The sequence below is a fragment of the Haematobia irritans genome, chromosome 5 (genome assembly GCF_050003625.1).
Source record: "Haematobia irritans isolate KBUSLIRL chromosome 5, ASM5000362v1, whole genome shotgun sequence".
NCBI classification, from domain to species: Eukaryota; Metazoa; Arthropoda; class Insecta; order Diptera; family Muscidae; genus Haematobia; species Haematobia irritans.
This window is the reverse complement of record NC_134401.1, coordinates 53,157,361-53,183,067: the sequence shown is the minus strand read 5'-3', so window position 1 is coordinate 53,183,067 and position 25,707 is coordinate 53,157,361. Positions and strand designations below refer to the sequence as shown.

Genomic DNA, 25,707 nt, shown 5'->3' with positions numbered 1-25,707 from the left:
ATTAAATTAAATTAAATTAAATTAAATTAAATTAAATTAAATTAAATTAAATTAAATTAAATTAAATTAAATTAAATTAAATTAAATTAAATTAAATTAAATTAAATTAAATTAAATTAAATTAAATTAAATTAAATTAAATTAAATTAAATTAAATTAAATTAAATTAAATTAAATTAAATTAAATTAAATTAAATTAAATTAAATTAAATTAAATTAAATTAAATTAAATTAAATTAAATTAAATTAAATTAAATTAAATTAAATTAAATTAAATTAATGTAAGTTAAGTTAAATTAAATAAAAAGATGTCGAATGCAAAAAAAAAATAAAAGTCTACATAAAAGTCTACAATGGTTAGCATGCCCGCCTTGCATACATAAGGTCGTGGGTTCGATTCCTGCTTCGACCGAACACCAAAAAGTTTTTCAGCGGTAGATTATCCCACCTCAGTGACATTTCTGAGGGTTTCAAAGCTTCTCTAAGTGGTTTCACTGCAATGTGGAACACCGTTCGGACTCGGCTATAAAAAGGAGGTCCCTTGTCATTGTGCTTAACATGGAATCGGGCAGCACTCAGTGATAAGAGAGAAGTTCACCAATTTTGAGAGACAATAAAGGTTTAACAAATTTCCTTGAAGACAATGCACACATGGAACACAGATCACCACAAATTCCTTGATCTATACAATTTTTCGATATCAATTCATTTATGACAATATTTTAAAATGGACAAACATTTTTCTGAGAGACAAATAGCAATTTTTCGTACACAAAACAATACTGTTGTAAATATTGTCCTGCTAAATGTTTCATACTCAATTTGTCAATAATAATTTGCCCTTATTAAACTTCATACATAAATTTGTATGACTATAGTTCATTAGGTTTAAATAAAATTTAGAACAAATATAACCGCGCACACATAAATATTTGTGAGTGATTTTGTAGCTTGAAATTGTATTGTAAAGATTTATTGTTGGCATTTTGCTACATCAATTCTTTTTATTTTGTATAGCTATATTCGTTTATGTATTATACGGTTTTGAGGGAAATCAATTATTTGTGGCAAATTTATTTCTTAATAACAATGCACACATGATCTTGTTACAATAGTTTTGAATTGAGAGATCAATAGAAGCTCCATGTTGCATATAATTTCTCCATATCAATTCATTTATGATTATATCTCAAATTATGAAATAAATTCTATCAAGAACGAAATATTAAAATATTTACAAGTGTTCGCACACATAACAATTATGACTCTAAATTGAAATTATAAGATCTCTGTATACGATTTGAGTTAGCAATTAGTTAATATCAATTCGCTTTTATAGAAATCCAGTCATTGAAAGTTAACAATTTTCGATTATTGTTTTCGATTTATTGTTTTGATGATTTTTTCATAAGCATAGTGGGAACTATTTGTTTTCTTTTGTAACTATAACTAAATGGGAGTTCTTAACAATTACATATATTTTTGGAGTTTTTTTTTCTAATTTGATTTTGTACAACGAATTATCCGTTCTATATTCCGATTAGGCTATATTCTAGGTCTCCTAATTTCTATATGAGTTTTTCCAAGCAAATGAATTGATTTTGAAAATTGCATGATACATTTTAATGAAACGGCATTTAAGGTTTTAGGATTTTTCAAGATTGTTTATGTGTGCCTAAGTTAGAGAATAATTAGCAAAAAAAAAAAACAAGTTTCATAAATGTTATATTCTAGGTCTTCTAATTTCTATAGGAGTTTTTCCAAGCAAATGAATTGATTTTGAAAATTTAATGGTGTATTCTAATTAAATGGTTTCTTAGGTTTTAGGTTTTACCAATATTGTTTATGTGTGCCTTAGTTAAAGAATAATGAGCAAATAAAACCACTTTCATAAAATAAAACTTTTACAAAAAGTGCAAATTGATTCTCAAAAACATAGCAACTTATACAAAAATGTTAGATTAATCTATCAACCTACTTCCCATATAAATTTCTTCGATAAATTGTCATTAAATTGTTTTCTATATGGGTATAAGAATTTTGAAATGATGAAAGTTCCTATGGTCTATTATATATTAAATTATTTTATATTAATAATATACAATTTTTATTGGTTAGTGCCAAACGTTTCTCGCCTCTGTTTTCACAAAACAAAAAAAACTTTGTTCTTCTTCAAAGGATTTAATCTGTGCGGTGGCATGAAATTTCTTCACATTTGAAACGAGATCATTAAAAAATATATAAAAATATAGAAACAAAAATATTTTACCCCAGAGCACAAGAATCGTTTCGTTTCTATACAACCTCAAATGATGAAAAAGGTGAACACAACATGATTTTGTCGCTATGCCAATGATGAGCCATCTATCTCATCGTCACTTTGACACATTGGTAAACTTGGCCAATTTGCAAAAAGGAGAAAACGCCAAGTTGACAAGAGAACAAGCGGCAAGCAAGTATGCCGGTAAGTATAGAAAAAAATGCAACAACATCAAGCGTTAAATTGCCAATCAACAATTATGTGGAAAATATAAATACGGCTAATACGATACTCACATACTTAGTAATGTGCAAAAGCATTATTGGCTTGCAGTCATCTCGTAGCCATCGTATGGAGAATAAAACATTTAATTAATATGCCAGTTATGGGATAATTACAAATGTTACTAACTTTAGCTAATAACATCACGTTGGGTAATGAAATCATTATGTTTTACAATTGGAGAGAAAAAATGCAATTACAAATCAAGAAATGATAATGAAAAACAAAAAGCAAATCAAACTAAGGCAATAAAATCCACCAACTATCAGCACCAACAGACATGTGTTTTAATAGTATTTTTGTTGGAATTTGAGTCTAGACTTTGGATTCAATCCGTTTCATGTTCATAAGTCCGTCCACCAATGGGGCTTATTCAAGTTTTACGGAGCGACGGACATACAGAAACGATTCCAGCTTGTTTAAGTATTGAAAATATTCAGGTGTTTTTTAAGAATTGTTGCGCTCGAGTTCTTTATTACGTGCATGCATTTTATGGGGTGTTTGTTTGATGGCTACTTGGCTTTTTATTTCAAATCCTTTTTGTCACACAAAATTTCAGATATTTCAGTACTCTTTTCATTGTTCGTTTTTGTTTTTTTTCATTTAAAATTTTCAGAAATTCCTTAACTTTTATTCGAATGTTGTTGATGTATAATCTAATTCTAGAGTGTGTGCGTGCGTGTGTGTACGCCTGGGTTACGGCACACTTCAAGCGATTGCCGCGCTTACCATATTAGTGAACATCCCTGGAGCAATCGCTTTATTGTATGTTTTGTCTGTTGCGCACTACTGCTGTGCCTTTGTGGAGCTAGCCAGCTAGCTGGCTAGTTGGTAGCCAAAGCAGGCAACTGGGCACTAAGAGACATGCAGACCACCCAAGTGGTGTAATTAGCTAGATTGTCCCAGCATGTCTCATGCCAACCACAGTATCAGGAGTCAAAGTCTGATTTTATTGTATCTCCTTTTTTATTGGTTTTACTGGAGCATGTTGGGAAACAAGAGCTCTGGCCGCTTTTTTTAATAAAACCAAAACAACAAGAAAAGGAAGTGAGAGATGTAATGTGAAGTGTTTCTTATACAGGGAGGGCATTTTCATTCAATGGGAGATAAATACAAAACTTAATTTCTAACCTAAAACCTGGTATGAATTGATTTAGAAATTATTTATAAAGGATATGATTTCTTAAAATATAAACTTTCATTACTAATTATTGGCATATGTGTGTGCTGCAAATTGTGTGAGATATTTGTGAAATTTCCAAGGTACCTGTACTAATGAAAGTGTCAATTTTATTTAGATTTCCCTAAATGTGAACGAATTGATTCTGCAAGTTTTGTTAATTTATAAATCAAGATTTATTTTATCATACATTTGACTATAGAAAATTTCATGTGTGCAGCTTATTTGTAACGAAATCATATATTATTTATATAACATAATTAATTCAAATTACTTATAGAGACAACCTAATATTTTGGGCATTTGAGTAAAATGTGAAAGATGTGTGAAACTAAAGTTTAATGCAAAAAAATCTATTAAAGAAACCATACGCACTCATTTTAAAAACGAAACAATTAAAAAGAGAAATTATGACCATTTGTAATACACATCCCAGCAAAAAAGCGTAGCCAAAAAAGTTGTGAAAATGTTGTTTTTGGATCCGGAAGTGGTAGAAAATTGGTGCAGAAGCGATGATTTTAACACGGGCTTGTCATAGGACAGATGTCCACATTTTCAACAGCCGTTGCACTGAATTTGCATCACTTTTTAAGATGTGATGCGAATCTAGTGATTTGGATGTGAATAAAGAAATTTTGTGATATTTTGACGAATAAATAATTTTGAAAATTTTTTATGATTTTTAATGCTTTATAACGCTTGTCTGGAACATTTGACATCAAATATTTTCAAAAATTCGCCATTTTTCTAGAAAGGATTTAGCGTTTTTTCGGCAAAATTTAAATAATTTGCTCTATTTTATTAATTTTTAATTTGTTTTTAACCCATTTGAAATAGTAAAATTTTAAATTTCCCATTAAAAACATGAAAAAGTGAGTTATTTTTCGGCAAAATTTAAATAATTTGCACTATTTTTATTAATTTTTAATCTGTTTTTAACCCATTTGAAATAGTAAAATTTTAAATTTCTCATTAAAAACATGAAAAAAGCGAGTTATAAAAAATTGACGCAAATGAACTTCCTGTGCAGTTAAAATAAAGAACATCTTTGGGAGGACATTTTTGGAAGTGCTTTTAACTGCCTTCCATATTTTTTTGTTGCTGGGATGTAATATATTTTAATATGTTTTTGGATTTTAAACTTTACGAAAATTGATTTATCAAATATGTATGCAGGAAGGAACGCTTTCAAGCTTATACTTTTATTTTATTACTGGTTATGTGTGCAGCATATTTTGGAAAATGTTAAAGTCTATACTGTCAAGACTCGTAGTACGAATTTAATTTAAAATTCAATAAGTTATGTTGATAATTTTTCTCCAGAGATTTTCTCTTATCTAGGGATGTAAATACATTAAGCGCGTGTAGATTAATTGTAAAATTATTATATGTTTTTTTGTTAAACTTTATTAATTAAAATTACTTATAAGCAACACAGTAAAAGTTTGAAGTAACTTATTAAAATATGAGTTCTAATTAATATTATAAAATTTAGGAAAGAAATTGACAGATGAAATGTGAAATATTTCTTAAGAAGTCGCCATTTTCATTCATTTTAAAATGCAAGGGTTTTATTTTTCATATAAAAAAGACAATTAAGAAAATTAAAAAAAATATATTATTAATAAAATGTAAAAAAAAAAAATAAAATAATTGAATTGATTTATGAAATATGTATCCTGAAAATAATATCTGGAAGCATATGTGTTCATTGTATTTTATCGGTTGCTATGTGTGCCTTCCATTATGTGAGAAAAATGCGAATTTTCAAATTCATTTACATTTTATTATGGAATGTACAAATATTATTCAGAATTTTAGAAATGCAAATGAATTGATATTGACAAGTTTTGTTAAGTTATTGATAGATGCTTTTATTTTCATTAGTATGAATGTAAATAAATTTATGTGTGCAGCTTAATAAAAATTTAATAATTTATTCTTTATAAAATTTTGTAAATTTGAATTAATTATACGCATCATAGTACCCATTTTTTTTTTAAATGATTAAAATATGAAAAAAAAACATTTTGTTCATGAAAAGTTAAGACCGTGTTCTACGTTATTTTTAGTCTTACTTATGCTATGCCGTTTATTACTTTAAGGCTTTCTAAGGACCTGTAATCTTTTGGAGAACAAACTAATTTGTATAAAAAATTGGCAAAATTAAATAATGCACATTTTTTTCTTTTCAAATAATGTCCGTTTTAATGACATTCCACGGATTTTGGGGAATATTTATTTTTTTTATTTTATAATAAACAAAATCATTAATTTATTTTATATGTATTTTAGTTATTCTTATTTTCATAAAGCTCCATGGGAGCAAGGTTAGCTAATTATCTTTTAAAAGAACAGGTATGTGTGTAATCCATATTTACCAGTAAGTTAAGAATTTAGCTTCGAAAAATGGAGCTAAAGCTAAGCCGAAACACAAATATTTTCAATTTATGTTTTTTTTGTATAAAATTTACCTATTGTGTGTATAAAAAATTAAGGAATATAGATTTAATTCATAACATTTAGATAAATTTACTCTTATCGATCCTTTTAAGAATTACCTTACACGTTTGCATTTTTGGCGCAAAAAAACAATTCCCCTAAAGTTTCCATCTCCTAGAGAGTTAGATTTGGTTTGGAAAAATATCAAACTTGTGACTATGACCATATAAATTAAAGAAGAAAAAAAAAAAAACAAGAAATCAATGATGTGTGTAATGAGTTTTCAAAGACGTGTTTAAAATTTGATTTTTCTCCATACAAATCTAGGTAAGCAGATGGGTTCTACACTCTATTACAAATTGACCTTTAATTTAAAGGTCAAAGAAAGATATAAAAAAAGAGAAACATGTAAATATATCTATGATGCACAAACTACAATTTCAAATCGAAATGGGCGATTGCTTTTTCTCTATGTCTAAGACCATTTTATTTTTTTTTTTTGGTTATTTTTCAAATGCTATGGCTTTTAAAAGCGTAAGAAGGGAAGGTCTAGCAGTATTCAATGTCTAAGCACTTTAAATGAAGTTGAAGGCATAACAAAATGAACTGTAAAGCAAGAAAATGCGTTCTTGTATATCCCCAAAAACACCAACACACAAACCCCGTAGGAACCCCCCACCAAAAAAAAGGACTATGATGATAAGGATTCTAGAAACGGCGGTATCGCCATTCTGCTGATGTGCGAAATTGTTTACAATGGCAATCGAATAGAAAAGAAGAAATTGAAAGAGTGATTTGGATGTTTTTTTGTGCGTAGACCGTTACGCCATTGTGGTACCACCACCATTTTGTTTTTTTCTTCTTGTTTCCCAATATCCTTAGAGAGCTTTGCCTTTGTGTGAGTGTGTGTATGCTTATTATTTCTTAAGAAACCCCTTTTGGCTGCTTTATTTTTCCATGTTTTTGTGCCTTTTGGCTTTAACAGACTTGTTGAGAGATTAGAGCCTAAGGTTACTTGTAGCAAATCTTTGATGATATGATGACAATGAAAAGCTTTTCCTCTTGGTTATTAACGCTCTTTTATAAAATGCGAAAGACACTTTCACTTTTACTGTTGTTAAATAAAATACTCTCTGAGTACAAATTTTGTAAAGGTTGTGAGATATGAGAGAGTAATCCGAAAATATCCTGTTGCTTCTCTTGAGTAAAAACAAACAAAAACAAAAGCAAAACAAATAATTTTTAATATAAAAAATAAAAATAAAAATAATGAATTACTTTTTTGATATTATCTAGAAAAATAATTATATGTTTTTGTTTTTATTTTTAATAAAATTTATTTGTTTATATTTTCCCTAAAATCTCACTCAAAGTTATGTGAGTTATTTGAGTTTATTTTGCTCTCTTTTGTAAAACACAACTCCCTTTTCATCTTAACCAAATCCTCCCACAAATATAAGCCTATTTCCTTTATACTCTTCCTATTAGGCCTTTTTCATTCCCTCTCTCCTCCCCAAAAAAAATCCCTTTTGCCAAATTTTCTTTACGCATAATATTTCGTCTCCGGTGTTGTTTTTTGTTTTTATCTTCAAAAAGGGTGCTTTTTATTTGTTTTGCTACGCATCAAAAGAATATTTGCTATTATATTTTTTTGGGGGTTGCTTTGGGATTCAAACTCATGCTGTTGGGATTTTGGCAAAAACAAAATGAAAGCAAGTCTGACGAAGAGAATAATAAATACGTAACATGGAAGACAATGATGCGGGGGAGAGGGAGCTTCGCAAATGCTGTTTATTGTCATTTACTATACCGAATAGAAAGTATAGACTGCAGATAAAAATAAGGGCCAAAAAGGTAAACATCACAGCACAATAAAAGACATTCTCCTATGGTCAAGCCTAAAATGTATTAAGGAGTTATCTGAGATTTGAAGATTTGTCAGAGATGAAATAATGCGTGAGTGTGTACAATATGGGAGATAATTCTTATTAATCAGAAATAAATATGAAATAATTGCATTTTTGAAATTTTGAAACTACAAATGGAATCATTTGCACACATGACTTATATGACCAATGTTGAAAAAACGAGATACAATAACTAATGCTAACAACTTTTGTGTGGCCATAACAATTCATTTACTCAAGTTAATATCATGTTACTTTACCATATTTGGTTTAATTACATAGAATCATGGAAAATTAACGAGATTCTAGGGTATAACTTTGCACACATCACCGTAATTTATTTATTTGAAAAGTGAGGACTTGTAAGCCTCTACTTATAATATTGGTATATTTGTATCAATTCGATTATTTGTAATAAAGGAAATATTTCCGATATAGAATTAATGAAATTTGCATTTAACTTTTTTTCTAATTTTTTTTTAAGAAATAATTGTTAAAAAAATGTATTTCATTAAAAATCGCACATAATTATATGTAAATCCCATACAAAAACTATTTTAAATGAATTGAATAAAGTGTGACTTGGGAGATAATTTTTATTACACAGAAATAAATATTAGATAATTGAATTTTTGAAATCCAAACTACAAATGGAATCATTTGCACAAATGACTGATATGACTAATGTTGACAAAAAGACTTACAATAAAGAAAGCTAACAACATTTGTATGGCCATATCAATTCATTTACTCAAGTTAATATCATGTGCTCTTACCATATTTGGTTTAATAACACAGAATCATAGAAAATTAGGGAAATTTAAGGTTATAACTTTGCACACATAACCGTTGCATATTTATTTGAAAAGTGAGGACTTGTCAGCCTCTACTTATAATATTGGTATATTTATATAAATTCGTTTATTTGTAATAAAGCAGATATTTCAGAAAAAGAATTAATGAAAATTGTACTTAACTTTCTAATTTTTTTTTAAAGAAATAATTGTTAAAAAATGTATTTAATTAAAAATCGCACATAATTATATATAAATCCCATACAAAAAATAAAATTAAATAAATAAAGTGTGAGTATGGGAGATAATTTTTATTATACAGAAATAAATATGAGATAATTGAATTTTTTAAATTTTGAAACTACAAATGGAATCATTTGCACACATGAATTATATGACTGATTAAAAAAAAAGAGTTACAATAGAGAAAGCTAACAACATTTGTGTGGTCATATCAATTCATTTACTCAATTTAATATCATGTGCCTTTAACATATTTGGTCTAATAACACAAAATCATAGAAAATTAGGCAAATTTAACGTTATAACTTTGAACACACCACCGTAGCATATTTATTTGAAAAGTGAGGACTTGTCAGCCTCTACTTATAATATGGATTTATTTATATCAATTCGTTTAAAGCAAATATTCAGATATAGGATTAATGAAATTTGTCATTAAATTATTTTCTAAATTTTTTAAAGTAATAATTGTTAAAAATGTATTTCATTAAAAATCGCACATAATTATATGTAAATCCCATACAAAAACTATTTTAAATAAAATTAAATAAATAAAGTGTGCGTTTGGGAGATAATTTTTATTATACAGAAATAAATATGAGATAATTTAATTTTTGAAATTTTGAAACTACAAATGGAATCATTTGCACACGTGACTGATATGACTAATGTTGACAAAAAGAGTTCCAATAAAGAAAGCTAACAACACTTATGTGGCCATATCAATTCATTTACTCAAGTTAATAGCATGTGCTTTTAACATATTTGGTCTAATTACATAGGGTTATAGAAAATTATGGAAATTTATGGTTATAACTTTGCACACATCACCGTAATGTATTTATTTGAAAAGTGAGGACTTGTAAGGCTCTACTTATAATATTGGTATATTTATAGCAATTCATTTATTTTAATAATCATCGCTTATAAGAAATATTTTACATACATTTTAAAATATTTATTATATTTAAAATACATTTATAAGAATTATTCTTTTTTTGTTTTTCCTATAAACAAAACCCAAAAGGCCAACTAATTTACTCATTTGAAGGGAGAATAATTCTCCGCTAATTTCGATTTTTTTTCTTTATAATTTTAAAACATATTTAATTAATTTATAAGAATTATTCTTTTTTGTTTTCCTATAAACCAAAATCAAAAGGAAAACTCATTCACTCATTTGAAGGGAGAATAATTCTCCACTAATTTCGATTTTGTTTTCTTTATAATGTTCTCCCATTTCATTTAATAGGACTATGGGACTACAACAAATTGCCTACAAGTTGTGGTGTTACGCTTTTTGATAACAAAATTTACAATTCACGTGACCTGTGTGCGACGCGCGTTATGCCTTAACCATGGCCATTTAATGAAATTTTCGTTGTTTTGCTGCAATTGCTTATGGTTTGTTGTTGTTTTTTTGTTTTTTGGTAACCAATTAACCTAACAATAACTTAACCATTTCCGTGTCTTCATGGAGGTGGAAGTGTGCCTATAGCAATACTAAATATAACAAACTAAACGTCCTTCCTTCCTTGCTGTGGGTTTCAATTTCAAACGATTGAGTGTGTGTGTGTGTGCATGTGTTTCCATTTTCTGGCCATACCACCTCCCAGCTTGCATGTTAAACATAACTGAGGACATGCGTTGGCAATTTATGCCCAATATAAAAATGTACCAACTAATATTTAAATTGTCTACCCCATGATCCATGCCATAAAGCCATAGAAATTATCGACAATGTTTGGCTGCAACCCAATGAGATATATATTTTGCAAATATTCACGAATTTTGTTTGGTTGGTATTGTCGATTTGTATGACGAGTGTTATATCATTTCGGGGGGAAAAAATATAAAACAAATGAGATATGTCCTACCGTGTCATAGTCATCGTTGTAGGATGTTGATGATGTTGTTCTTCCAAAATAATTTGTTGACACGTGACATCCTCTCATGAAGTTTGACTAAAATGATTGCCCACAAAATGTTAAAAAGCCAAAGGCACGAGGTATGAAAAAAGCCAGAAGAAGAAATTCAATATTTTTTCCAAAATTAAGGTATGATTAATTTTTTTCAAAAAACTATATGATTTGTTTTTAATTTTTATTTAATATAATTTAATTTAAATTTAAATTATATTAAATAAAAATTAAAAACAAATTATATAAAAACTAAAAAACAAATTACGTAGTTTTAAAAAATTAAATAAAAATTAAAAAGCAAATTATATAGTTTTAAAAAAATTATCATACATTAAATTAAATTTAATTTAATTTTTTCTAAAATTTGTGCCATCCCTGCTTTAACTTGCATTGCTAGAGTCGAAAAAAAACTTGAATCTATTGAAATTTTATTGGCATAAATCATCAAAGGAAACTTCGACTCCTCACAGCAAGGATGTAAAATATATTCTTACTTCAGCCAAAGTGCTGTTATAAATAAGGAGCAAAAAGGAGCTTGTGTCTACAGTCACAAAGCATACTCTTCTCCTAGAGTAATAGACTAAGAGCAGTATCCTATCATAGTTGGTATCAATATGTAAGAATATTTCATATCTTTGCGTCTTTATGCATATCCTTGAATATCTACCAGTGTCTGATGTATTTATTACAATGAAAAGCTGCTTAAAATGTCATCTTAAAAAAACACACACACAAAATTACATGAACCCCAGCACCAGTAGAAGACAAGGACACCGAGAATAAAGACACTGTCTATGCGAAAAGCCCTCACTCACTTCACTTCTAGGATGTCAAGAGCAGTTCATTGATGATATTGATGTTTATATGAAAGGATATTGTTATTGTCAACTAATATAGAGCTTAAGCATAGGGTTACTTACCGATCAATAATGACAGGATCTGAGGGTGTTTCATTGCGGTTGCCACAACTTTTTTTGTCACAACAACGACTGAAAGAAGAAGAAAACAGACGAGTTATTATTAAAGGCTTTCATAGGAAAGAGATATTTTATATATTTTATGCCAGCACTTTAATTTGCTATGATATAAAAAAGGGTGATAAATTAAAAAAAAAATTAAAATTTAATAAATGATTGCCATAATTAATATGCTTACTACAAATATATATATGGCCCATATCGGTTCATAATCATGGTTGCCACTCGATCCAAAAGTAATCTACCAAAATTTTATTTCTATAGAAAATTTTGTCGAAATTTTATTTCTATAGAAAATTGTGTAAAAATTTTATTTCTATAGAAAATTTTGTCGAAATTTTTTTTTCTATAGAAAATTGTGTCAAAATTTTATTTCTATAGAAAATTTTGTCAAAATTTTATTTGTATAGAAAATTTTGTCAAAATTTTATTTCTATAGAAAATTTCGTCAATATTTTATTGCTATAGACAATTTTGCCAAAATTTTATTTCTATAGAAAATTTTGTCAAAATTTAATTTGTATAGAAAATGTTGTCAAAATTTTATTTCTATAGAAAATTTTGTCAAAATTTTATTTCTATAGAGAATTTTGTCAAAATTTTATTTCTATAGAAAATTTTGCTAAACCTTCATTTCTATAGAAAATTTTGTCAAAATTTTATTTCTATAAAAAAATTTGCCAAAACTTTATTTCTATAAAAAATTTTGCCAAAATTTTATTTTTATAAAAAATTTTGTTTGTATAGAACAATTTTGTCAAAATTCTATTTCTATAGAAGATTTTGTCGAAGTTTTATTTCTATAGAAAATTGTGTCAAAATGTTATTTGTATGGAAAATTTTGTCAAAATTTTATTTCTATAGAAAATTTTGTCAAAATTTAATTTGTATAGAAAATGATGTCAAAATTTTATTTCTATAGAGAATTTTGTCGAAATTTTATTTCTATAGAAAATTTTGCTAAACTTTCATTTCTATAGAGAATTTTGTCAAAATTTTATTTCTATAGAAAATTTTGCTAAACTTTCATTTCTATAGAAAATTTTGTAAAAATTTTATTTCTATAAAAAAATTTGCCAAAACTTTATTTCTATAAAAAATTTTGCCAAAATTTTATTTTTATAAAAAATTTTGTCAAAATTTTATTTCTATAGAAAATTTTGTCAAAAATTTATTTCTATAGAGAATTTTGTCAAAAATTTATTTCTATAGAGAATTTTGTCAAAATTTTACTTTTATAGAAAATGTTGTCAAAATTTAGTTTCTACAGAAAATTTTGTCAAAATTTTATTGGTATAGAAAATGTTGTCAAAATTTTATTGGTATAGAAAATTTTGTCAAAATTTTATTTCTATAGAAAAAGTTGTCAAAATTTTATTTCTATAGAAAGTTTTGTCAAACTGAATTATATACGTATTTAATTGGCTTTTTTTAGTTTAATATATGTCCCGCATAGACTAACTTACAATTTAGAATATGGTGTTGAGAGGTTTTACGATACCTCGCCATCGGCAAGTGTTACCACAACTCAAGTAATTCGATAAGTTTCGGCCTGGCCGAACTTACGGCCATATATACTTGTTTTTAGATTATTCCCACACATTAATTGTGGTCAATTTTTCTTTAATTTATTTTGGGTTTTTATCATAGTTAAGCCAATAAAATTTTCCCCAAAGATTTTCTAAACACCAATATATTTTTTTAATTATTTCTACATATTAATTGTGATTAAAAATTTTTTTAACATTTTTTAGTTATAAAATTCTGAATATTCTAAATTATTTGGGTTTTTATCATAGTTAAGTCAACAAAAATTTTTCCCCATAGATTTTCTAAACACCAACATATGTAATACCAGTATTACTAAAAAGGATCAGAGACATAATCCTTTTTATATTTATTTTTTTGGTAACCTCAAGTCCTTTCCATTGGTGATAGCTACCTTATATTGTGTTACTATCAGTCAATACTTTAATGCGTAAAATTATGGCCAAAAGCCAAATACAATAGAATTTTGTTATCACCATATTCTCGATGTGCAACGGGAAACAAGGACATTAACTTTACTGCATAGTAGAATAAGAATTTAACAACGATAATGATGATGGAGATGAAAGAGACTATACATAGAATTTTTGCCATTTTGTGGTATGACATCCATTGAAATTTCTCAGGTTTGTTTGGTGTTTTTTTTTTCTACTATCGCCAAAGGAGTGACTCCTCAGATAAACTTCAGCCAGAGCTCATGATATACAAAATGCGTTTATGTTGTAAGGATAAGGACCAAGAATAAAATTTATACACACACATATATATAGACATACATACATTTACAACCTTATGATGGTTACGCATACAAGGACATGGTCCCATTGTCACGATACTTGGGCTAAAGCTTAAACAACCATTACAAGGATGCTGTTGTAAATCTATGGGATGGCCAAACATGGCCAAAAAGGATGATACAAAAAACAAAAAACTTCCCTTCATCGTTTTAACAACATGGTAGCTGCTTCATAATGGCTTTATGTAGAGCATAGCATACAAGTTAACTCCATTTTATGGATATATACCCTCTTATACGTAGTTGCAGCAGTAGTAGTAGTAGCCAGGATATTGTTAGCTTAAATACTTTAGTGGACACAAAAACAGGACATTGATATAGAACAAGGGATGCTTGACCAGCAATGAGCAGAAACAGTAGAGAAGAAAGAAAAGGCAATGAAATTCTCGAAATCCTCGTTATGAAAGGCTGCGGAGAAAAGGCTATTTTCTTTGTTTCTTAATTCGGTTGAAAATCTTGTGAAAAAAAAATCAAGAATGATGAATACCTTGACTCCTTATTGCCAATATCTGAGAAAAGAAAGTAGCCTGTTAAGATTTAAAAAAAATGCGAGAATCATATTTTTATGTTGCTAAGGTTTAGTCCGAAATTGTGTAAATTGTTTGACTAACGAGAGCAAAATCGTTAAAGCCTGACAAAAAAAAAAAAACTATACCATGAGAGTCCAAAATTTGTAGTTTTAAGTAGCAATAAAATACCCACAAATCCCCTTGTTATTTAAAGGGTTTTTTTTGATATTTTAAATTGTAAGAAAATTGATAAATATTTGGAAATAAATAAAATTGATGAATTAATTTCATCATTAATATTTTTTCATTAGAAAAATGTGAAAAAAAAATAAAAATAGTATTATGACATTCTCTGTATATAAAGATCTTAACAATAATAAAAATATTTAGAAATCGTCGTTGTGGAAAACTCAAAACGAAAAGTCATTTAATTTGTTTCTTAATTCTGTTGTTTGGAAGAATATTTTTGAGAATTCTTTTATTTTTTTTATTTTTTAAATAGAAAAATGTGAAAAAATAAAAACAATATTATGACAATCTATACTGAAAGTGTCAAAATATTATTTTTACATTTGACATTGACAAAAACAGAGCAAAAATGATTGCAATAACTCTTTTTGAAGAAATCAACAATTGTATTATATTTTGACACTCTCTGTATCCGATAAAGATTATCAAATGACCAAAGGATAAAACGAACAAAAATACTGAGAAAATGATTATTGTATTTTGTGAAGTCATCAGAGTGTTGTAATGGCGGATTTATTTTTCTCAATTTAAAAATTTCAAATAAATAAAAATAAGTTCTGGATATTTACACTCTCTGTATACTTTCCGTGTACTACAAAATAGCTAACAGGAAGACACCGATAGGGCTAAAAAAATTTTAAATAAGGAGCCCTCATAGCGTAAGGTATAAGAACCCAATTCGGAAAACTGACACTTTGGGTTCAAACTCCCGACTTAAAAAATGTATTGTAAAGATTTTATGGTGATTTTTACAAAATTTGCTCTAATTATTCATTTCATGTAATTGGGTTATTTATTATAAATTGGCAAAATATTAAACAAAAAAAGATAAATATAAGTTAAAAAAATAAGTATTATATTTTGACACTCTCTGTATATGAAAATGACTATAAAATAGCCAAAAGACATTTGACAAAATTTTATATAAAAACAAAATTTTTTGAAAATTTTCCATAGAAATAAAAGTTTGAGGAAATTTTCTATAAATATTCAATTAAAAATTTATTTGGTTCAACGAATTTTTTAATTATAACAAATATTAATTACAAGAATTAATAATATAAATTAATTTTTTAATTGGATCAATTTGGTAATTGATACTATAATTTTTGTGAAGACATTTCAATTAAAACATTAATTGGATCAATTAATTTCGTGATTGAATCAAAAAAAAAATATATATATATTGTATTGTGTGTATTTGGACACCTCTCAAATCCAGCAAAAAATACTTCAGCAGTAAGAGTTTAGTTGCGCTTTTTGGTATACAATAAAGTAGGCAGTGCATTCCCACTGTATGAATCGGTGGCAATAAAGTAAACGAGTAATCAAACTAGTTTATGATCATTCGTTTACGTTATTGCAACCAATTCATGCAATATAGATGCATGAAAGGTAGTGCTGTTTTCCTTCACGTCAACAATGCTATACTCAAGATTATATATCACTTCTAAGCAATATTTCTATTAAAATGAGCAATTATATCAGCGCTATGAAGAAGCTGCTCTAAATGGGGACATCGCCCACAAAAATCTGCGTTGATTCGGTTGTTTTGTAAACAGTTGGTACTGCCTCTCTCCTTTACAATCCTGCTGAAATAGAGCTCCATTTTTCGCTGGGAAAGTAGACAAAATTAGGCGACCGTGGGTGTCCAGCTTTCAGAGGTTTCACTGTATATTCATGATTTACATTTAATGTAATCTATTCCAAAAATTCTTAACAATTCTTAAAAATTTGTCAACAATCTTAAAAAAGTTTCCATATTCGACGATCTCTGTATACCACAGAAAACCGCATCTAAACAATGAGTAAACGCTAAAAGGACAGACGGACGAACGGATAAAAAGTATACATTGTTCGAACTAACGAAAATCAAATACAAAATGAAAATTTCCATCATGAAAATGCTACGGTAAAAGGATCACAAAAAGGATATTCATGCAACTGTAGGCACGTGAAAATCTAAGATGTTTGGTCTATGGCAAACAAGTACGGCTACCTTTAAAAGTGTGAAAATGTAGACACAAATAGAAGAGATTGCCACAGTAGATTTAATAGACTTGAATTTGAGAAAGCAAAACAATCCCCGAATGCAAATACCACGAGAAACACAAATCAAGGATGGAAGGACAGAACCCATACACTTGTAAAAACAATTACAAAATTATGCAAATGGTAGTAAATTATTGGGAAATAGAAAAATATAAAGTGAGCACTTCTAAAAAATTATTGGGAAATAGAAAAATATAAAGTGAACGCTTCTACAAAATTATAAAATTATGCAAATAGTAGTAAATTATTGGGAAATGGAAAAATATAAAATGAACTCTGACAAGTTCGTATGATTAACGTATAAAAACAAGAATCAAATAATTTTTCTAGAATTTTCTCTTAGGGAAATGAAATATTGAAAACAATTCCTGTTGAAATGAAATTTTGAAAATTTTCTTAGAGAAATTAAATTTTCAGAAAATAAATTTTCAAAAAATTTTAAGAAAATTTCCTTAGAAATGAAATTTTAAGAAAATTTCCTTAGAAATTAAATTTTGAAAAAATTCCTATTGAATTTCCAAACAAAAGACATACACACTAAACCAATCTCATTTGGTTGAAATTTCGTTTAATAGTCTATAAACCATAGACTCCTTTTCTTTTTCACTTGTTTTATTTATTTCGATATTTTTTTATTAATCGCTCCTGATTTTGGATTTTTTCAGTGTTCTGCATTCTATTCTTTCTATGCCATTTTTTACCTCTTCTTCTTTACCCAAGGGGTTGTATATTTGCTTCCCCAAAGAGATGATTTGGTTTCGTTATTCGTTTTTTTGTTTTCTCACTCGGTTTCATAAGTTTATTATGCAAATAATCCAGAGATAGTTAACTCACAAAAATTCGAGTTGGATAGAGCAAAAGCAAAAGGTGGAAAAATTTAAATAAATTAAAAAAAAATATATATATATAAAAGTGGGGATGACTCTTACCTGCACATAACTTCGTGTGTTAACAAGACCCGGCACATTTCTGGATTTTTATCTTGGCCTTCATAGATAATAGCCTAAAATAGAAAAAAAACAAAGTAAATTTTTATATACCGGGGTCTTTAAAGGGAATTTTATATTTCATATATTACCAATAAAAATATAAAATTTAGTTTAGTCAACGCAATGGTTTTAAGCTGAAATCAAAACAACAAATATGATTGAAGAACAAACCTACAATGAAAAAATTCTACAGAAATATAATTTTGTCAAAATTTTCCCTAGTAGTAAAATTATGTGACATTTTTTATAAGAAAAAGATATAAAAAATATATAAAAAAATGTTTAACAAATATTCCTATAGAATAAACATTTTGACAAAATGTTCTATAGAAGTAAAATGTTGACAAGATTTGAAATAACATCAAAATTTTGTATAGAAATAAAATTTTTACAAAATTTTCTATAGAAATAAAATTTTGGCAAAATTTTCTATAGAAATAAAAATTTGACAAAATTTTCTATAGAAATAAAATTTTGACAAAATTTTCTATAGAAATAAAATTTTGACAAAATTTTCAATAGAAATAAAATTTTGACAAAATTTTCTATAGAAATAAAATTTTGACAAAATTTTCTATAGAAATAATAGTTTGAAAAAAATTACTAAAGGAATAAAATTTTAACAAAATTTTTTATAGCAATAAAATGTTGACAAAATTTTCTATAGAAATAAAATTTTGATAAAATTTTCTATAGAAATAAAGTTTTGATAAAAATTTTGAGAAAAGTTATTGGAAATAAAATTTTGATAAAAATTTTGAGAAAAGTTATTGGAAATAAAAATTTTTTATAGCAATAAAATGTTGACAAGATTTTCTATAGAAATAAAATTTTGACAAAATTTTCTATAGAAATAAAATTTTGACAAAATTTTCTATAGAAATAAAATTTTGACAAAATTTTCTATAGAAATAAAATTTTGACAAAATTTTCTATAGAATTAAATTTTAACAAAATTTTCTATAGAAATAAAATTTTGATAAAATTTTCTATAGAAATAAAATTTTGATAAAATTTTCTATAGAAAAAAAATTTTGCAAAACAAATGTATAGAAATAAAATTTTGACAAAATTTTCTATAGAAATAAAATTTTGAGAAAAGTTATTGGAAATAAAATTTTGACAAAAAATTTTTACAGCAATAAAATGTTGACAAAATTTTCTATTGAAATAAAATTTTGACAAAAATTTCTAGAGAAATACAATTTTGACAGAATTTTTTATAGAATTTAAATTTTGACAAAATTTTCTATAGAATTAAATCTTGACATCATTATCTATAGAATTAAAATTTTGACAAAGTTTTCTATAGCAATAAAATTTTGACAAAATTTTCTATAGAAATAATAGTTTGAAAAAATTTACTAAAAAATTTGACAACATTTTCTATAGAAATAAAATGTTGACAAAATTTTCTATAGAAATACAATTTTGACAAAATTTTCTATAGAAATAAAATTTTGACAAAATTTTCTATTGAAATAAAATTTTGACAAAATTTTCTATTGAAATAAAATTTTGACAAAATTTTCTATTGAAATAAAATTTTGACAAATTTTTCTATAGAAATAATGTTTTGCGAAAATTTTCTATAAAAATAAAATTTTGCAAACATTTTCTATGAAAATAAAATCGTAGGTATTTCTACATCTAAAGCATATGAACCTGTCAATGCTAACACTTGTCTTTTCATAATTCATTGTTATAGCCCTTAGAAGTTAACACAATCCAGGATATAGGAACAAAAGTCCTTACTATATCACAATAAGGGATTTTTGTTCTCTCATATTGCGTTTCCCATTTTTCTGGCCACATAAAACCCCTTGTAAATCCTTGTGATTAGTGTTTGATACTTTTACTCAAAAATTAATTTCTGATTATGTTTTTGTTTAGCCTTTACGATAGTCCTTCCGCCCTCCTAGCCATAGTACTTCAATGTTTAGCAATGTTCTGTTTGTTGGTTGTGTGTCACATTTAATGCTACCCTCTTTGTATCAATCCTGACGATGATGATGATGCATTGTTGAAAAAAGGCTCACATATGGTACCAGTTACTGGTTCAACCACCTAGGTAGCTGTTTGTTTCTTTTTTTTGCTGTTAGTATTTTTGCAAGGACATTTGTCCTTGATGAAAATTTTTAGAAGGAAAAAGTTTTAAGTTTTCCAAAGTGTTGCTTTTCATAAGCATTGGGTTGTTATTGTGGAAGAGGTAATGGTGTTTACTGTGGTGGTGATTTCCAAAAGAGAAAACCAGGCCTTCAAAAAAGGCCCTGTGAAATTTATATACAATCATCAAGCGATGTCTTTGTTAGATTTATTTTTAGAAATATTTGATAAAAGTGTGGAAATGTTTAACTATAAAATTGAGATTTGTTTTTAGGCATTCTCAAGTAAGGCCTTTAGTATTTATGTCCCCAAGGAAAAGATTGAAGAAGGCCTTTTTCAATTTTCGAAATGTGAAGAATTTCGAGATTAAAAACTGTGCTCCCGGAATGCTTTTTTCGAACAAACCTATTCTATCTTCAAACTCACCTTCCCCAAGGAAATGATTGAAGAAGGCCTTTTAAAAATTCCAAAATCAGAAGTAACCTATCTTAACTTACTGCTTCGAACTCACCTTCGCCATGGAAGTGATTGAGGAAGGCCGTTTACAAGTTTGAATCGAAAATCAATCCCTACACCAACTGATTATGTCCTTTCACAGTGATTTCATTTCAAAAAAGGCCCTTTTGTTTGCCAGATGGCCTTAGATTTTTTCTTCTCTAAGTAAAGGGTGATTTGTTAAGAGCTTGATAACTTTTTTTTTAAAAAAAACGCCTAAAATTTGCAAAATCTCATCGGCTCTTTATTTGAAACGTTAGATTGGTCCATGACATTTACTTTTTGAAGATAATTTCATTTAAATGATGACCGCGGCTGCGTCTTAGGTGGTCCATTCGGAAAGTCCAATTTTGGGCAACTTTTTCGAGCATTTCGGCCGGAATAGCCCGAATTTCTTCGGAAATGTTGTCTTCCAAAGCTGGAATAGTTGCTGGCTTATTTCTGTAGACTTTAGACTTGACGTAGCCCCACAAAAAATAGTCTAAAGGCGTCAAATCGCATGATCTTGGTGGCCAACTTACCGGTCCATTTCTTGAGATGAATTGTTCTCCGAAGTTTTCCCTCAAAATGGCCATAGAATCGCGAGCTGTGTGGCATGTAGCGCCATCTTGTTGAAACCACATGTCAACCAAGTTCAGTTCTTCCATTTTTGGCAACAAAAAGTTTGTTAGCATCGAACGATAGCGATCGCCATTCACCGTAACGTTGCGTCCAACAGCATCTTTGAAAAAATACGGTCCAATGATTCCACCAGCGTACAAACCACACCAAACAGTGCATTTTTCGGGATGCATGGGCAGTTCTTGAACGGCTTCTGGTTGCTCTTCACTCCAAATGCGGCAATTTTGCTTATTTACGTAGCCATTCAACCAGAAATGAGCCTCATCGCTGAACAAAATTTGTCGATAAAAAAGCGGATTTTCTGCCAACTTTTCTAGGGCCCATTCACTGAAAATTCGACGTTGTGGCAGATCGTAAGTCTATTCATGATGAAATGTCAAAGCATACTGAGCATCTTTCTCTTTGACACCATGTCTGAAATCCCACGTGATCTGTCAAATACTAATGCATGAAAATCCTAACCTCAAAAGAATCACCCTTTACTACATTAGTGGATGGTTTGTGTTATTCTATTTTGTTTTTCCTTACAAAAATCTATAGTGCAGAAATTATTATCTGTTAGCTTTATTCATCCCGTCTGTCTTGAAATGTGTACTCCCAAAAAAACAACGAACAAAAAATAAAAATTATAACTACTCAGGCCTTTTTTTGGATTCAAACACATTTGGATGATAAATAATAAAATGTTCATAGAGATAAGCACAGATTACACCCTCTAAATAAGATTCATTCTTGTTGGATTTCTGGCCATCTCGCATGATGGGTTCAAGCTATAGGATTACACATGTTACCCTCTCGCCTGCCTGGTATTGTCTGGCTGCAAGGCTTTCGATCTTTTGTATATTTAATTATTTTCAAATTAGACTGGTAGCTGGTATACCATATTGTATTTTAACCATACAGTGGGTTGCTTATTTACCCCATAGTCCTTCGATGCACCCATCCTAACAAGAACCTAGGATAATGGAAATTTGAAATGGGTTGTTTGTTTGTAGTTCGAAATGCATTACAACTGATGGCACACAACTAAAGTGTGTTGTTTTGTCCGTAAAGTACAAGTACTTGAAATTTGATGAGTAAAATTTTGGAAATTTATTTTTGGTGGTGGTGGTGGTGGTTTGGCGAAGAGATAGTGTGTGTCATCCCATGTTAGATGAGGTAACTCATCTGGCCCAATAATATCAAACACTTGCTTGTGGTTTTCATGCCCTAATGAAAGCAGAAAAAACACAAACAACCACATTCAAATGCATCATAAGACTGGGAAAAGTTTTACATATGGCATCATTTTTCTATGCTTCTGGCTTTTGTGAAAGAAACTAAAATTGATTTCAATTGTCAGATGATATAGGTATTCTAACAAGCTAAAATTGGTCATATTTTGATGAATGACCCGGTTGGTTTTAAGAGATATCAAGGCTAGACATATGTTGGAATATTAACATCTATTACAAAACAAACAAAAAAACTTGAAAGTGCTTCCAATTGAGAGTTTGATATTTTAAACTATTAATAGGAAAAAAGGAGAACTAGAGAGGAAAAAGGATTGAGGACCAAGAGCTCAACAATTTAAACATTTTAGAATTTATGAAAAGTTTTTTTGTAAGAGCTTATTTTTCTTCAATAATATTGGTATTTTAAAAAGTATTACTAATATCTATGTATAAGCCAGATCTGAGTATAATAGCTAATTGATATGGATATACCATTGCATAGATAACATCTCTCTACATCCCTACTTTCATTAAAAGTCAAACATTTGTATGTGTGCATATGTATTTGGTAATTTTGTTTGTAAATAAAATTTTATTATTAATTAATTTAGTATTGAATGTTTGCGCCTTCGACTTGAGATTGCCCGTAAGATTTAAAATACCCAAAAGAAATACACCTAAAGAAAAAATACTTTCCTCCGGAACGAAATTTTAGACAAACGAAATTCCCTTTTCGTATAAAGTATTTTCGTTTAGAGCAAATTAATCCGAATTTATGATAATCGACTCAACAATTGTCTCTAAAATTTTTAATTTACTTTGAAAGAAAATTTTTTAGTGTCAAAAGAAAACTTTATTTGTCTAAAATTTCGTTCCTCAGAAAAGAAAACTCTTCTTTCAGTGTAGAACATAGAAAAATATTAGGCTCTGAATTTATTTTAAGTTTTATTTGTATCACATTGTTATATTAGTGAATACTACGACTTTATATAATAAACTGTAACAAAAAAAAATTGTGTTTTTTGGCATAAAACCAGTTACGACTTTATACCCAAAATAAAAATTTTTGAAATTCGTATAAATAGATTTTTTTTGGAAAGCTAAATTTCAATATTTTTGATTTGAAAATGTTATGAATCTCTATACAATGTAGTCCTGAATGCCGGTAACAATTGCTATTGAGATTGTGGTTATATCAGATGTTAGCTAATTATTTCTACTTTGGAAGAACATTAAACATGTTTTTGTGTGCTCTCAAATAGCTAAGATTTGAGTGACAATTTTGATAATAACAATATTTTATGTATATAATTTTTGAAAAAAAACAATATAATGTGGAATGTTCCGATATTCGGAATAGCAAATCCCGAAATTTTCGGTTGGCGATATTTTCTTAAACCTAAAACATACAAATTTAAATGTTGGCAACATAGTTCTGTTTGATAAGATGTTCAAGTACAAATTAAATTTAAGGCCGATACACGCAAAGAAAAAAAAACGTTTGGAAAACATGTACCGAAAACGTTTTTCTTATGTTAGAGTTTTTTTGAATTCCTTCGAAAATTTTAAACTTTTATCACCAAACAAATTCGTTTGTTACACAATTTTTATTTTTTGAATAAAAAAAAATATTTTTGAACCACCAACACAGTCCATTTCGTTTATATCAAGCACTTTTCTTTTTTGACTTTAAGTCTTTAATAAGGCACATTTTATAGTTCATAGTAAAAATTTAATACAGTAGTATGTAATGTTGAACTTTTTTTGGGAATCTTCCGAACATATCTGGAATATATGTAAAAAAAACAAAAAAAAACTATTTGGTGTTCGGTCGAAGCAGGGATCGAACGGACGCAGCAACCACTGCTCCACGGTGCCCAACTAAACGTATGTTTCTTTTAAATAAAGTTTGTTTAATCGGCTCGTGGGCGCCATAAGCTATGCTATATAAATATAACTTATATGGATATTTGTCTATTGATGACAATAACAGCTGGATAGTGTATTGGCTTACAAATTGCATTGCGATTCTCCGTCCAGGCGAAAGGTAAAATTTAAAAAATTTATAAAATCGAATAATTTCTTCTACATTGTTTGTATTACAGAAAAAAGTGCTAAGGACTAAAAAATCTCGTGGATTTTTTGAGTCAGTCTTTATGAAATTGTTTTTACATCTTGGAAAGGAATAAACCTTTATCACAAAAAGTATATACTTTTCTTCCAACTAAACTTAAAGCAAAAAGCAAATGAGAAACGAACTTTGTTTGTCTAAAATTTCGTTTGGGAGGAAAGATAATTTTTTGGGTGTAGTATCTAATTTCTTTCTTTATATAAAAAAAACTAAATTCTTGCGATTCTGAGTATCGGAACATGGGGAAATCTCTGATGCCACAAATGAAAATTTTTAATAATAATCTTAGCTAAATTTAAATATTTTTGATAAAAAAAATTATATGAATCTCAATAAAATTTAGTCCTGAGTACAGGTAACAATTGATATGAAGATTCTAAGTATATCAGATATTAACTACTTACTTCTACTTTGTAGAAACATTAAACATTGTTTTGTGTGCACTTAAATATCTTAGATATGAAATATTTTAAATATTTTATGTAATATGATTTTTGTATCCCCTTCTTGCATGAAAAAATGCCAAAATAATGTGTGATGCCAAAAATGAACATTTTTAAAACATGTTTCTTTGCATCTAAAGCTGATTTAGATTTTCCTATTTTGCAAATAAATGTTTTCTTACACTATCATATGATTATTGAGTGTAAGAAAAAACATTTAATGTACTATATGTGAAAGCAGTTTTAAGCTATAAGAAATTATTTTTTTAAATTAAATCATTGTAAGCATTTTTAACCCTGAAAAGACAACGTCCTAACATCATCCTTCGAAATTTTAACTACGGCTTATTTCAAGGCGCTATAATGTGCATCGTAAGTATAAATGAGAACCAAAATTGAGTTTATTTTCTTATTCCATTAAATTTTTAATTAGTATAAAACAAAAATTCCTAAAATGTTTGAATTAGTATAACTTAAATTTATCATTTCCCTCCCAATCGACTAAAATGAATTTTAAATGGAAAATTAAATTACGCGTCGTCATTTC

General features: G+C 27.9%; 1 protein-coding gene across 1 annotated transcript in view; it reads right to left on the bottom strand.

The window, feature by feature from the left end:
- LOC142238668 (transcription factor collier) overlaps positions 1 to 25,707 on the bottom strand; it is a 96,471-nt gene that overhangs the window by 33,241 nt on the left and 37,523 nt on the right. Inside the window, exons 4-5 of the mRNA XM_075310369.1 lie at positions 18,091 to 18,164; positions 11,951 to 12,019 (exon numbers count right to left, since the gene is read on the bottom strand). Of these exons, the coding sequence (XP_075166484.1) occupies positions 11,951 to 12,019; positions 18,091 to 18,164 (143 nt within the window). The remainder of the gene's footprint in view (positions 1 to 11,950; positions 12,020 to 18,090; positions 18,165 to 25,707) is intronic.